This window comes from Annulohypoxylon truncatum (assembly GCF_022578515.1).
Source record: "Annulohypoxylon truncatum strain CBS 140777 unplaced genomic scaffold F4807scaffold_24, whole genome shotgun sequence".
Taxonomy (NCBI): domain Eukaryota; kingdom Fungi; phylum Ascomycota; class Sordariomycetes; order Xylariales; family Hypoxylaceae; genus Annulohypoxylon; species Annulohypoxylon truncatum.
Window position 1 is genome coordinate 66,794 of NW_025953810.1, and position 14,706 is coordinate 81,499.

At 49.3% G+C, this 14,706-nt stretch overlaps 3 protein-coding genes across 3 annotated transcripts; all 3 read left to right on the forward strand.

The window, feature by feature from the left end:
• Positions 1 to 5,817: 5,817 nt before the first annotated feature.
• Positions 5,818 to 9,085, forward strand: F4807DRAFT_452510 (fungal-specific transcription factor domain-containing protein; the record flags this gene model as incomplete). The annotated part of the gene is made up of 3 exons (XM_048000336.1): positions 5,818 to 6,158; positions 6,223 to 7,125; positions 7,186 to 9,085. The coding sequence occupies 3 exons, from the start codon at positions 5,818 to 5,820 to the stop codon at positions 9,083 to 9,085; spliced, it is 3,144 nt and encodes a 1,047-aa protein (XP_047852467.1).
• Positions 9,086 to 9,708: 623 nt separating this feature from the next.
• F4807DRAFT_160003 (uncharacterized protein) lies at positions 9,709 to 12,410 on the forward strand. The gene is made up of 4 exons (XM_047993321.1): positions 9,709 to 10,586; positions 10,694 to 11,576; positions 11,651 to 11,792; positions 11,874 to 12,410. Exons 1-4 carry the CDS (start codon positions 10,332 to 10,334, stop codon positions 12,121 to 12,123), a joined length of 1,530 nt encoding a protein of 509 aa, XP_047852468.1. The 5' UTR covers positions 9,709 to 10,331; the 3' UTR covers positions 12,124 to 12,410.
• A 172-nt stretch (positions 12,411 to 12,582) lies between these two features.
• On the forward strand, positions 12,583 to 14,460 carry F4807DRAFT_160062 (Pex12 amino terminal region-domain-containing protein). Its single transcript, XM_047993322.1, has one exon. It carries the CDS (start codon positions 12,711 to 12,713, stop codon positions 13,998 to 14,000), a length of 1,290 nt encoding a protein of 429 aa, XP_047852469.1. The 5' UTR covers positions 12,583 to 12,710; the 3' UTR covers positions 14,001 to 14,460.
• Positions 14,461 to 14,706: the final 246 nt, after the last annotated feature.

Genomic DNA, 14,706 nt, shown 5'->3' on the forward strand with positions numbered 1-14,706 from the left:
CGTCTGGGCTGGTGGATGGTAGGAAGAGAGGACGTCTATCGGGATGTCGATCATGAGCCTCACTCTAGTCTCTGCTGCGTCAATCAGTTCCCGAGCCGTACTTCAGCGTAAGTCAGGCACGTGGAGTTGCAGCAATTCGTCTACGTTATGCGGTTTGTCAGCGTTCATCAATTGCCCTCCCTGCTAGGGAAACGGATGCGATGGAACCGCAGACGGACCATGTTGTAATGCTGCCTTTAATGGGGGATGAAACTGGTTATAGTAGGTGATAGTGAAGTAGAGTTGCTCGTCGTTCCTGGTGTTACAAGTCTTATTAAATCGAAACCGCCGGGGAAAAGAAATAGACGAGCTACGGCGACGAGGTACGTGAATGAATCAACTCACCCTCCATCGCGGATTGTCCGATGGTTTTTTACACCGAAGACGAACTGCAAAAATTTGTCGTATCCTAGGCTTCACGATTCCGACCTGCCCACCTCGAATAATAAGCCAGTCCCATATTGGTGTGGTGAGCTGTCTATCATGCACTCCAGTTTTTTCCTGTGCGACTCGTTTTCTTCCCCGACTATCCCTTTTCGTCGACCTGCATATATACTCCCTGCTAACTCGCCTGTGGCTGAAGTCTTTGCCTCTTTACTTTTTTGCCTTTTCCTTCCTCTTCTCACGTCCCCTGAAGACGTCGACAAATCACCTTACTATTACTTGATCAGCTGCCGCAGTGACTGCTTCGGGCGATGGATCCGAATGGGTCATGGGGGCACCGCGGGAGTCCGGCAGGCCGACCTGGACCCTGGTGATGCCGAGATGCACTTTGGCTTTGGAATAAAATCTGACTGAGCTGGACGAGGAACCCCGAGGCTTCCGCACATTTCCTCAGCTTCCAGAAGGTTTCCTAGAGGTGCCCGCTGCGACACAACTTGTGTAGGTAGGTTGGTAGGTATCCACGGCGTCTTTTCTGCTAAAGGGAACGAGTGTGGGACTGTGGGGTTGCCTGCAGATTATACCCGATTTATGTCATGGCTTGTGTAGACGCGACATCATAAATACTTTATACGCCTAAGGATGCGCGCGTGTACATAGTCGCTGCATTGGCACTCGCCTCATTGGTGATCATCGATCTATCCGTCCATGTGTAAGGGTGTGTGCGGGCCTTCATCTTCACTGGCAGAGTGGTACCTTAGTTTTGAACCAGAATAAAAATTTTCTTCATCCTATATTGGGTAGGTAGCGAAGCAGACAAGGGCTGTCGACTGGGGCTTGTCCGCACGAATTTTGACATGAGAAACCCTGGGGCAGTATTAAGCTTGCAGACGATTCGAAAGGAATCACACGACTGTTGAGGTGCCAGCAGATTGGAACCGCCTACTCCACGATGGACGACTCACGAGGTCATCTTACACCCTGACTGGTTTCTTGGAATACTAGATAGTAGATAATGAGATACCTAGATGTGATCACACACGTCCCACTAAGTTGGACCCTGAGCTTACCGAGCCCGCGGCACGCCCTCTTATTGATGACGACAGTGATCTATTGTCGGGGGTTTCGTCTTCATTAACCTAGGTAAGGATTCTTAGAAAAATGGGGGGCGCGGGGGGTAAGTAAAGAGAGCCATTGCTTTGCCAATGAATAGATAATTCTTGAGATGTCAGCTGTTGACTCGTCAGCTTAGGACAGTTAGTAGTCTTCACGATTTCTGTCTAGTGCAGACCAGCTGAAGATGGCCCTGACCGAGAACAGTTAGGGAGCCTTGAGCTTCCAACTGAAGGGGGCGAATATGTATGGCCATGGATGCCACCATGTAGATCTGTTCTGGTACTAGTTGCCACGAAATTTCTCATGTGGGTGTTGTATGCCATCCTTCTATCGTTCAGTCATCGATTCTGGTTTTTGATATCATGGGTACAGCATTCTCTGTTTTGGTAAAGTTGACAAGATGAAAGTGCGGTATATTATATTATTATTTTACTTTATTCATAAGAAAAGAGGGATTATATAAGCTACCTAGGTACGTAAAAGTCCCCAATTATACAACGAACGCGTCCGTGGGTCTTCAAACTGCATAACCGACTTAAAAGTTATCTAAAGTCTCAACTGTATTGTGGGACATGTACAGAATACATAAGTCACATACGCTTATGCATGTAGTGGTTCCTAGGCTAAATCTGCCAAGATTTGGAGAAAATCGACCAATCAGTCGGCTTGACCCCAGTCCCCACAAACCTTCCCTTTCGAATCGAATCGTTTCCGTTGACTTGCTCTGGGGCTCCCTGCCTCACTAAGTTCTCAGCCACGAACTCCATGCTATACCTAGGTACATATAGGTATCCGTTCTTCGGCCCTGTCCGAAGAGGCGAATTATTACGTACTATGAATGATAATAAATGTTGTCAATGGTTCTCAGAATCTGTACCTAAATCCGTATTGAGTGCTAAAGCCTTAATAGAGAATCGTACTTACAACACCAAGGCTACCGGTACCTTACATCAAGAGCTGTTGTATTCTCTGTACGTACCTCCTGATGTAGCTTACATAGGTGTACATCAAACTGCGGGGATCGCCAACGGGAAAAAGCTCTATGTAATACTACCAGACGGGCAAGTAAGATGGCATGGGCAGTAAGGGACCAAAGCGCATTTTTACCCCGTCCCCTGGTGGCCCGGACGACTCGTAACCGTCGTCGCTAATAGTTTGGTTATGTTTTCCGAATGGAGTGACCCACGCGACTGGATCACACTCCCAATACATTAACCGTAATCACAAACTCGTGGCTTGCCCAAGTTCGGATTGCGGAAATAATGATGATACTCAACTAGGTAAGCAAGGAATGATCTCGTAAGTTCATAAGCCTTATGGCATGGCTGGCAATAGCTTGGGTGTAAATGCATACTACATACCTAAATAGTAGTCTTAAGTCTCCTTTAAGACGTTTTTGTATCATCGAGTGAAGTGTTATAATCGACTGAGTGCTAGCAACATTTTGAGCTTGCTAAACTTGGAACCATCCCACCCGGACGGAGTTGAAGGGCCGTCTGACCTCGCTTGCTGGACTCGGTAGCCCCATATACCTAGTTCAATATCGACCAACCCTATCAACGATGTACTGTTTATTCATGGCGCTGTTTCTATCTACCTAACTAACTACCCTGAGTGAAATCCCCTAATGGCTTGATGGAGACGAGACATCATCAAGTTACGACGACGTCTTGCTTGACTAATTTGACTAATATGCATGACGAACCCTGGTAACCGGGGGGTTGTCAGCGACGAATAACTAAAGCTCAAGGGCAAGTATGGGTGTATGCTGTAGTAAGAGAAGATGCAACTGAGGGTTGCCAGGACGGGGTTAGACTACGTGTACATGATATATTCTCCTGACTATCGTATGCCATTGCATCTCCCAACACAAGTGAACTAAACTCGGCGTATTAAACATACACATATAACACACATATATCCCTCCTTGCGTTTATTAGATGCAGGTGGTTTCCTTGGCTTCATACAGGGAACGCACTCCACAATTCCGGCGAGCCATCATCATCCCAGAATCCTATGTATTAGCAGCAGTGAACATCTCGAGACCCCCACTCCGACTCTTTTTCCTCCCACATCTTTTCACCCCATTCCCTGGGTACTCGAGTTGTTATTTTAGCGATCCGGCCATCCACTGCTACAACTCCCATTTCAGCCGCCTCGCCCGATTCATCACGACTTGTTATTCTTTGCCCACCGATTCGTACTTATCCTCAATTGACTTTAACCGCTGGTTGTGGCAGCTGCAAAACCGGTCAGATGCGGGTCATCGGAGGGGGGCTTAGATGACGGATCACCAATCAATATTTGATGACTTCGTTGAAAAACTCTATGTAGTCCACGAGCAACACAGTTATCACGTTGTTGGTCTGTTTCATGTATGACTGTCAGCAGCTTTACTAGAGCTCTTCCTACGTTTTCTCACCATCAATTGGTCTCGCCTGCGACTTGGTTTGGCATCGGGCTATATTCTGATGCCGTTATTAACTTCGCCGACTACTTTGACACGACGATTTCTTCTCCCCGATAATAACCTTCCCCTTGTCTTGTCATTAGGCGGGCCAGTCAACCCCCCTTGTTGAGTGTCATGTTTTCGCAACAACGTGCATTCCGACGGTTTTCTCGTTCTGCAATGGAACCTCAGGTAAGTAAGTGCATCGTTGAGGACGGGTAGGTTTTCGGTTCCCCATCTAGTTGATGTATAAGAATCTTTAAATCTGCCATGTCTTAGCTCAACATAGGTATTAACCGACCGCACCTTGGATGTCCCATCTATATCTATTCATACAGAATACGCGTACGTCTATTATCGATTTACATACACGCTAATATATCTATGCACGTACAGATCTAAGGGAACTTTTTCGTAGATCATTCGTTCATTCGTTCATTAGTTAGTTCCGCCCGACTAATTCCTAATTCTAACACATAACCAATCTAGATCGTGACATACCTAGTACCTAGGCATGTATGTAGTTGGATTCCGTGGTGTTATACTACATAGTGTAATCGCAATATATTATTATTATTATCATTATTATATACTTAGGTACTTACATATATTTTAAGACATTGAGTACTGCGTACATGTATCTATTAGAGTTCCCCATGTCTCGCCTCTCCGGGTCTCCCCTCCTCCCCCAAAATCTAAATGTACAATAGTAGCCAGGTACCTATGTACCTACTCTTGTTGTACCCAAGTATCACGATATCCCGTGTACTACTAGGCACAAATTGTAGCTTTCCCACACGACTTATGCCTAACTGGGTACTTTAGTCTAGTTTTCGATGTTGCATCCTTCCTCAAATTCTGTCCCACTTAAGTGCATTGCACCTTGAACCCCGCCCAGCCGCGCTAGCTTGGTTATGGTAACTACCAATGCCTACCTGCTAGGCTACGAGGTACACGAAGGGTAGGAAAGGGTAGGCACCTGGGCGCGCTAGGTGTGTACCTGCTCCTTAAAAAAGGCCTTCCGTTCCATGGGCAATTTACCGCAATGGGCGGCATTTACAAATTCGAACCTTCTTACCCGTCTTTAGACGTGGGACTCCCAGCACTAGAAAGACTAATCATCTTCCCTCCCGGTCTAGGCAAACTTAAGTTTGGTCTCTTAGTTTCTTGGTCTTTTTTGGTCTTTTGAGCTTTTAGCACGACCATCGCGTGTCCCATATTCGCATCGAATCAGCTCACCTCCGGTTTATTCGCTTCCATCTGGTGATCGATTCTATCAAGTTACCAAAGCAACTAAGATATAGCGTCTGGGTATTCCTTGATTTGGCCCGTTATGTGGTAGCCGCAACATAAAGTACTTCCCTGGTTCGGGCGAGGTCGTTTGTTTCGAGGGCAATTCCAATTTTTTATTATTAACAATACCTACCAAGGTCCAAGGTCCAAGGTTTATCGTCTACCCGTCGGGTCCCGTCGCAACCGATTGTTCGGGAAGCTAACCGCTTTTCATTTGCTTCTCTTGTGCCGTTTGCGCCTCTCCAGTACCTGGTTAGGGCTGTTCCGTCGTAACACGTATAGATCGTCGGATTGTGGCACCAACGTGTTTCCTCGGTCAGTCACTTGGTCTAATACGTTTACTCAGGTCAGAGAAACAGAAAAGAGAAAGAGGAAGAGAGTGCGTGTGTGCGCGTGTGGCCAAGCCGTTGCTGGCCAATTATTATCCAATCCAGAGGTACAACAGGAGGCTCCCCACGAGGGGTGCGACCACTCGCCGTAAAGCGGCCCGGAATTGAAGCGCCACGATTCTTTACAAGATCATGACGCTTTAATGGAACATGACTTCTGTTCTCCCCGCACCGATCATAGACGTCAACTCATCCGCCCTGTCTTTCGCGCGATCGAGCCCAACCATGACCGAGGTCCAGGAACCGACGCCGCCCCAGAACTCCCATCAGGAGGATGATCCCCAGCGAGGTCGTCGCCGGAGTCGTTCTGCCGACAAGGATATCGATGGCAATGATAGTGACCAGGCTGGCGATGGTGACACGAAGAATGGAAACTCGTCAAACTCGGATGGGCCCGTGAGGAAGCGGAGGAGAAGTCGCAAGGGCTTGGATAAGAAATTCGAATGCCCAACTGAAGGATGCGGCAAGAGTTATTCGAGGGCCGAGCACCTGTGAGCCTTTTGAAGACGTTTGCGCTCGATTTGAATTGGTCCACTAACTTGGTGAAACTTCAAGCTATCGACATCAATTGAACCATTCCCCGAAACAGATATACAGATGCGACTTTCAGGATTGCAAGCGCCAGTTCGTCCGACTCGACTTGTGCAACCGTCATAAGGACCGCCATACTGCAAAGGGGTCTGCGCTGAATCGAAAAGATTCCTTGATCAGCCAGACCTCTCCCGTCGACAACGTAAGAGCTCCGTACCCTACGCCCAGTGCCGTTTCTCCCGATTCCGATAGGCTTGGACCAAGCCCTTATACTCAAGGACGCGGAGCTCACTATGAATATCAGTCACCAAAAGATTCCATCGGCACACCTTATACCCCGATAGCAAATACGCCGCCTGCCGCTTTTTCTCACGGCGGTCCTCCAAATGGTGTCGATGGTTACATTCACCAAGATTCACCTTATGCCGCTTCCCATACTGCGCGGCTTCCTCACCACTCCCCTTCTGGTCCTCCGCGGCCTTCAGTTCATCCTAATGTAGGCGCTCCTTATGGCGTTTTATCGCCGGTCTCGACACAGCATGGAAATTACCATGGTCAACTTACAAGTAACCCCCAATCTGCTTCGACGATACCGTACGTCACTCAGCAAAACCTGACACCCTTCACTTTACCACCTTCAGATTTCCCCACGTCCGCTAGCATACCGAGGGAACCCGGACAAGCTTACGCACCGCAAAACCCTAACGATTACAATGATCATTCTCACTCCCAGTCGAATGGTGAGATGGTCTTATTGGATCAGATGGCAACGCAAACCACACTCCCTGTTTTCGGCAGCGATGGCGTTTTAAATAAATCGCCATATGTTGCCATCCCGGAAGACTTCTTCGCCTACCTATTTAATACTAACGATCCTAGCGGTTCACCCCAAGTGGGCCACGTGATGCCACAAAATCAATATGCAAAGTATGTATTAATCATACGTGAAGAGGGTGGCATGTCTCAGGCTAATATGCGCGGGTTTAGTTATGCGGAGCAACAATACGGTAGCATGTCGTATTATGGGACTGATAGTGCGTCCCTCGGTTACTTCCCGCCATCTAACCAACAGGTCATGGCGGTGACAAATCTGCTTGACCCGAATCTCCCAGAGTCTCTTTTATCTGAAGAGAAGAGCCAGGAGATTTTCGACTTTATTAAGGAAAGGTTTCATGAGAACGACCACGCGCCAGTCGAGCGCCAGCGTGAGAGTATTCTGGATGGCGACAGAAGTGATGAGAACCACATGTTGAGCCGGAAGATGATGCAGCAATATATAGGCTCTTATTGGGTTCACTTCAGCGATCAAATACCTATCCTTCACAAACCGACGTTCTCGCCAGACAAGACGCCGAATTTGTTGCTAATAGCCGTGATGGCGATAGGTGCCGCTTGTTTGGATAGAACGCATGGGCCGAAAGTCATTAGAGCTGGATCCCAGCTATCTAACTTCCTGGCGTGGCATCTGAGGTGGGAAATATTTATGGACGTTAATTGTCGGCCGCCAGCAAAAATTTGGGCCTTCCAGACGTTACTCCTGCTGGAACTCTACGAGAAAATGTACTCGACTAGAGAACTGCACGAACGAGCCCATATCCACCATGCGACTACGATTACGCTCATGCGAAGAGGAAGGTCACTAATAGGGAAGTCTGCTCTTGATTCACCACCAAATCCACGAGACGAGAAAGCGAATAGTTCCCGGCATTCCTCTACATCGGGGCTTGCGCATACGCCGGACGAATGGTGGAATCATTGGATCACAAACGAGACGACGCGACGTGCTGCGTTTGCGGCGTTTCTTATCGATTCGATTCATGCTACGATGTTTGGTCATTCAACAGTGATGGTAGCGCACGAAATGCGCTTACCCCTCCCTTGCGATGATTCATTATGGAAGGCTACGAGCGGAGCTGAGGTTGGTAGGATAGAGGCGAATCTTATGTCTAATGGCATCAAGCCCATCTCGTTCCTCGAAGGGCTCAAACGAACCCTCGCTGGGCAGGAAGTCCAGACGAATCCTTTCGGCCGGCAGATTCTTATGGCGGGCTTGCTAAGCGTCAGCTGGCATATGAACCAACGAGATCTCCAAGTGAGCTCGCTCGGTGGCGGCGTACAACAAGCTCTTGGCGGCCGGGACAAATGGCGGTCAACACTCACGAAAGCGTTTGACTCGTGGAAGACGGACTTCGATAAGTCGTTGCAACGTGCCGATACGATGGTCGATCCGTATAGCTACGACAAGCGGAGCGAGGCCAACGTGGTGTTCGAAAGTCGAACAGTACTACACCATTTAGCGCACATGGCCATGCACGTGGATATCGTTGACTGCCAGATTTTCGCCCGAGCAAAACGCCTCCTTGGCAGAGCCATTGGATCGCAGGATCTGAGCAGCGCGCAACGTAGGATGAAAGATCTCTGGGCACCCTCAGCGAAAGCTCGCGATGCCACGTTTTATGCTGCCAAATTTTTATGTTCGGTATTGCTCCATGAAAGTATGACTCCATCTCCGGATGAATATAACCGCCAGACAGGAGTTATTACCTATCTAGCCAGAGATGATGTCTTATTAAATCGACCTTGGGTGCTTTACTTTGCGGCCTTGGTTGTGTGGTGCTATGGCTTCGCGTTAGAGGGACCTTGTCCTGGAACACCGATCCCAAGCAATCCACACGACAAAATGAGCCAGATGCGCGAGTACCTGTTAAGAGTTGGCTCGGTCTCATCCCCGGAAGATCTGAAAGGTATGAGGGGCGTTAACAATAATAGTGCTCTGCTCGTGGTCCTTAAAGACTCGTTCGAATCGACACGGTGGGAACTACTACACGAAGGAGCGACATTACTGAGGAATTGTATCCAGCTCAACAGCGGCGGAAGCGTGGTATAGCGAAACGTGCCACAAACAAAACGAGGAATTATGGAATATATGGAAGTACGATGAACGAGACTCTGAGGATGACTAGTCAATGTATGAGGGCTAAGGAATGGATTTACGGACAAGCGACATCGAAAAATTTCTTGATTATATCTACCAGAGTATCTACCAAGGGGAGTCTGGAACCTCGAATCTTTTACTATTGTAACTAAAAACCGCGATCTCGCTATATACCCACAACGACGCAACACTGCCGCACGGCCATGCCCACACAAATATGTGTGAAATCCGGTGTTGTTTGATATTTTGACATATACACGATTCTTAAAACGATCTACCAAAAACTGGCGAAGTTATTGAGTGTCACGATATGCTTTTCGATCTTGGTTCTTCTCTCCTTAGTATCCTTCAGTGGGAGTGCTTATGGGGCTAGCTTAGCGTTAGTGCTGGGAAGAAGGACAAATCATGTTGAGGAGTATTCTGGATTGAAATCCTTCGAGGACTATTAGTATTTATGTATGCTAGCATTGGTTTTGAAGAAGCCCTACATACGATGGTTGAATATATAATACCGCCGCCAAGCCACGGGATGCTCTACCTGTATCTAGTGGTGTTTCCAAGGAACTAGCTGGGATAATTGGAAACGTGGGGGTCTTCATACCCCGTATGATCCGCACTTGCCGCACTTAGCTCACGATTGCTTGTATGGTTCTTCCTTGTCATTCACGATATCTGGAGAAATGTACATAAAATGTATTTAGTCGGAGACCCAGAAATCTCAGGTGCTAATTGAGAGACGATTGAATTAGTCTAGTGGGGTATGGCCACATGTATGTAGCCTGGAGGTAGCTGAAGTACCTATGCATGTGTAGCTTCCAGTGTAGCTTCTAGTGAAGCTGTATCAAGGGTGTGTGGTCCGGTAAGGAATGGAAAGAAGGATCGGACTTTCAGAATTGGATCAGGGAAATGGCGCATTGATTGCTTATTCAATTCTATATTATGACATTGGTCGCTTCGACACTAACTCCGCATATTTGGACTTAAAGCCTACTTAGGACGATCGAACTCGGATGGAACTCTCTCCACCCCTCCTTCGGCCTCACGAATACCGCTCTTCCCTTCAGTTCCTTCGAGCAACATTATCGTCCTGTCCACTGTGACCTCATCCTGCACTTCCTGTGGGCCTGTCACAAACGACCTTACTCAGGGCGCATAAGAGAAGATTGCTGTATACTTTTAACTTAGCATATCAGAGATCATGGTGCTCTTAACAGAACTTCCACCTGAGATCATCCAACACGTCTTGGGCTATGTCGACCCGCCCGATTTGGCTTGGATCCCCCGCATTTGTAAGAGCATCTACCATACCGTCAAGGGCAACGCATCGCTCTTCAAAGCCGTCTATCTGAACCATTACGACAATCCGCGCAAATCCGATCTAGACTGGGAACAGACCCTGAAGAATGCTGTCCGCCTGCAAGTTATATGTCGTCGAGCCAATGTCCACGACAAGGTGCGATACCTGCCAAGTTTCAATTGCTTACATCCTAAATCTCACTTTACCTACCTGATTGAGCTCGCTCTATAGAGTTGACCAATTCCTAACACGATCTTGTACAGAAGCACGAGCTCCCTTTCGTCTACGAGACCGTCAAGTCACTCCTTGAGAATGCCGCCACCGATACCGAGCGAGTGCGGCAAACGACGCATCCGGTTTCTCGCAACGCCCATCTCCTAAGCTCCATTTTCAAGGACGAGACCAACCAATTTGCCTTTCTATGCCGATCTTACATTTTCGAGCGCGCTCGACATGGATTTAGCGGCCAGAGCTACCCAGCGCCGCAGGTAGATCACCAGCAGAGCGCCCACTTGCATTGTCTCTATGGAGTGCCCATGCTGTATGCGCACCCAGAGTCTCACCGGACCAGACGCAGCAGAATGAGCCCGTGGGCCTGCTCTAAGGTCTACGACCTTCGTCAGTACACCGACAACACGAACTGGGGTCCGTTCATGGACGACAGCACGGACCGGGTGGACTGGGAGAAGGTCGAGGCCATCATGATAGTGATCGGATCTAATCTTAAAAAGCTGGGCCTCACCAAGTTCCCCGTGTGCAAGAACTTCTGGGATCTCCCTTTCGCGGGGACCTGGCCGGGAAGTTACAAAGCGCTCCCCGTTGTGCACGAACCCGAACCGTTAGATCTGCAGGACCCGTACGGCATCACGGGGACTTGGCTTCGGGTCGTCTGCTTTCTAGATTACACCGACTTCTTCGCGTACAACTTCACGTCGGAGGCGCAGCCGGCGGTCGACGAGCCGCGGCCGCCGATCGACGTCGGCGAGGCGACGCGCCTGATCCTCATGAAGATCCGGGTGACGCGGATCGAGGCGCCGGGGCCGGATGACGGGCAGGAGCTGCCGGTGGTGCACTTCGAGGGCATTTCGCGGTCGCTGGACGATAGCTACGACGAGAACGCGAACTCGGACTTGAGAGGTATGAGAGGTGTGTCCCCTTCCTCGTTTTTTTCCTGGAACACTCTGGACGTGCTAACGATTTGGCTTTGTTTGGAGCGAAAGGCTCGGTTAGGCTCACGCGCGAGGGAGAGGTCCGCTGGACCACCTTCTCCGTCTTCAGCGGCGTCGAGAGGTGGCGGAGCGAAAGCGTGCAGATCGGCGGGGTGAAGAGCGCGAAGGGCGTGCTGGGGCATTGGTTTGATAAGTAGGTCAACTGGCTGAGTTTCGCTCTGTATTATGTTATCATAAATTCATGGATAATTGTGTGCTGAACAAATGTTTCTAGGGATTTCGACCCGCGCGGCCCAGCCGGCCCAACTGCGTTCTGGAAGGTCTCGGATAAGGTGATGGAGTCCGGGGGCTACAGGGCTCTTATGCAGGACTTCCTGCCTATGATCCAGGATGGGCCCGACGACACGACCGACTTTGAGAATGGCCAGCTAGGAGACGACGATGATGAGGAGGAAGAAGAAGACGAGGCGGGACTTGAGCTAGAGATTACTGGCATCTCGTGGGTGACGTGGACAGATGATTAGTGTGAAGCCTTTGTCCGCCGGTTTCGTTTCTATGTACTTGTAGTAGTTTTGGGAGAAGTGCTGTTGCTGTTGCTGGGAGGTGTTGTTTTGCTGTACTGGTTTGAGTCATGACTTTATGTTTTACGCCAAATACTAACATAGTAGCTTACGACGGGTAACTTCACGATGATACAATACATTACATTATTTATTATAAGCATTATAACGAATAGTGTCTGGGAATTGTGTTATTATTCATTTGGGATGAACATGTCTTGACTTATGTATATACGGAATATGGATGTACCTACACATGTACACATCTCGCGGTTACACTTGGCGGTTACACGTTAGCCGACAAAGAGTGAATAGCGTGGCCTGGGTATGGTAGGTTGGCTGTGTGGCCCGAGCTCCTAAGGCTCCAAAGTTCATTTTACGTCAACGTTGGAACCTCGGCACGTTGTTGATCTCACCCGAACTTTTATTTGGGTCATGTTTATCGTAACAAGAACAACTACAGTTTACAGTTTACCGCTTTCAACTACTATACAAAACATGTTCTAGCTGCAACAACCACCCAATTAGACAATATAGGATAGCCATCCGGCATGGAGTTCGTCTCAGCCCTTCAGGGCAACTTCGACGATCAGAAACCATCGCTGTTTGAGCTCCTCTCCGAGCAACAGCTTAACACGCTTCTACCACCGACATTACGATATCTCCTCACAGTCGCGACTCACCGATACCCACGCTACTTACTACGTGCTCTCAACTCGTTCGATGAGCTATACGCTGTTACGATGCTCATTGTTGAGCGATACTACTTAAAAACCCGCGGCGGCAGCTTCACCGAGCATTTCTACGGCCTGAAGCGAGAGAAGGCCCTGCACGCCGAGATACCACGCGCCGCCACTCGCACACCAGAGTTGGTGCGAGAACAGCTGAAGATCGGCGGGACAGACATATGGAAGAACCTGGCCGTGATGGTCGGCATACCATACATAAAGCGAAAGCTGGACGAGAGTCACGAGATCGAGGCCCCGCGGGCTCTTCTAGGAGCAAACTACACGCGCATGCCCGCGAACCCGACGCTGAAGCAGCGGTTCCTGCACTACTACAAGTGGTTCATACGGAACATCTACCCGAGCGTGCACGCCGCCTACTACTTCGCCATCATCGCGTTCAACCTGGCCTACCTGTTCGACAGCTCCAAATACCACAACCCGTTCATGTGGCTCATCGGCACGCGCATACGCAGGATGAACGCGGCGGATTTCAAGGCCATCGAGGCTCTGGGGAAGCATAAGGGGGCCAATGCGGCGGCGCCTGCGGCTACTAGCATTTTCAACCCGAGGACGATGGGCCCGAGGCTGTTGGGGAGCTTGTCGTTATTGCTGCCGACGAGCATTTTTGCGTTGAAGTTCCTCGAGTGGTGGTATGCGTCGGATTTTGCGAAACAGTTGTCGAGGAAGGCGGCTGAAAACCTGGAGTTGCCACCGCCTATCGTATCTGGTATGTCTGCGTTGGGGGCCAAACCATTGCAGAAGAAGGCTCAGGGGGAGGGCAAGGAGAAAGATGAGGAACAGCTTAAGGTACCGTTGGCAGAGAACGCGCCGATAGCCACACCCTCATTGCTCCCTATCTTCACCGTGCCTGCTCCTGAATATTCCGAGCTATGTCCTATCTGCGAGGACGAGATTACGACCGCGACGGCCTGCCAGACAGGTGTCGTCTACTGCTACGCTTGCATACATAAGTGGCATGAGGGCTCGCATCCGAGGCAAGAAGAATTCATGGCCGACCGCGCGGGCAAATGGGAGAACGGACAGGGTAGATGTGCCGTGACAGGACGCCGGGTTCTCGGCGGCACGGAGGGTCTAAGACGTATCATGGTTTGAAAGAGATTTGGGATCTGGGTTATATTGCATCTGCATGTGGCATTGGGTCAGGCACTGGCGTTCTGGGGTAGCATCCAAAAAGAGCTATGTGCTATGGGAAACTTCTGCTACACGCCATATGGCACGCCTAGGTATTCTGGAATTATTTATTAATAGCTGGCTAGCTGCAATCATCAGGGGCCGTTAAACGAGACGACTGTCTAGACTGACCTATTCCATTACCGGGGATAATGGCCGTCAACTAGAGTCTTTCCTAATTATCAGACATCCCATCTTATGGTGATGTAGGCCGCCGGAAGGGGTCTATCAGTCATCTATGAAGCTTCACTTTAAACCTCGGGTGCTATCATACAACATATTCAGAAGGCAATGGACCGATTATGTGGGCTAGGCTCATCTTACTAACAGTGAGATTAGAGCTACAACAACGATATACTTTAAATAGCATTGGGACGAGATCTAGAACCAGCACCGAAGTAACAACGCCTTTCGCCCTAGAAATATCACACCAAACGGGCCTAGGAATCGTCTGGCTATCGGCATTATAAAAGGGCCCCTATGCAAATTACAAAATTGGATTGCATTTGGGAGTTAGGAGAGCTACCTAGACTAATCCAATCTCGCACGCCGCAATTTAAAAGCTGAACGTCTGGACTAGGCGATGCATTCTAGACTTGGGCTATCACCGGGTACCTAGTCGGTGCAG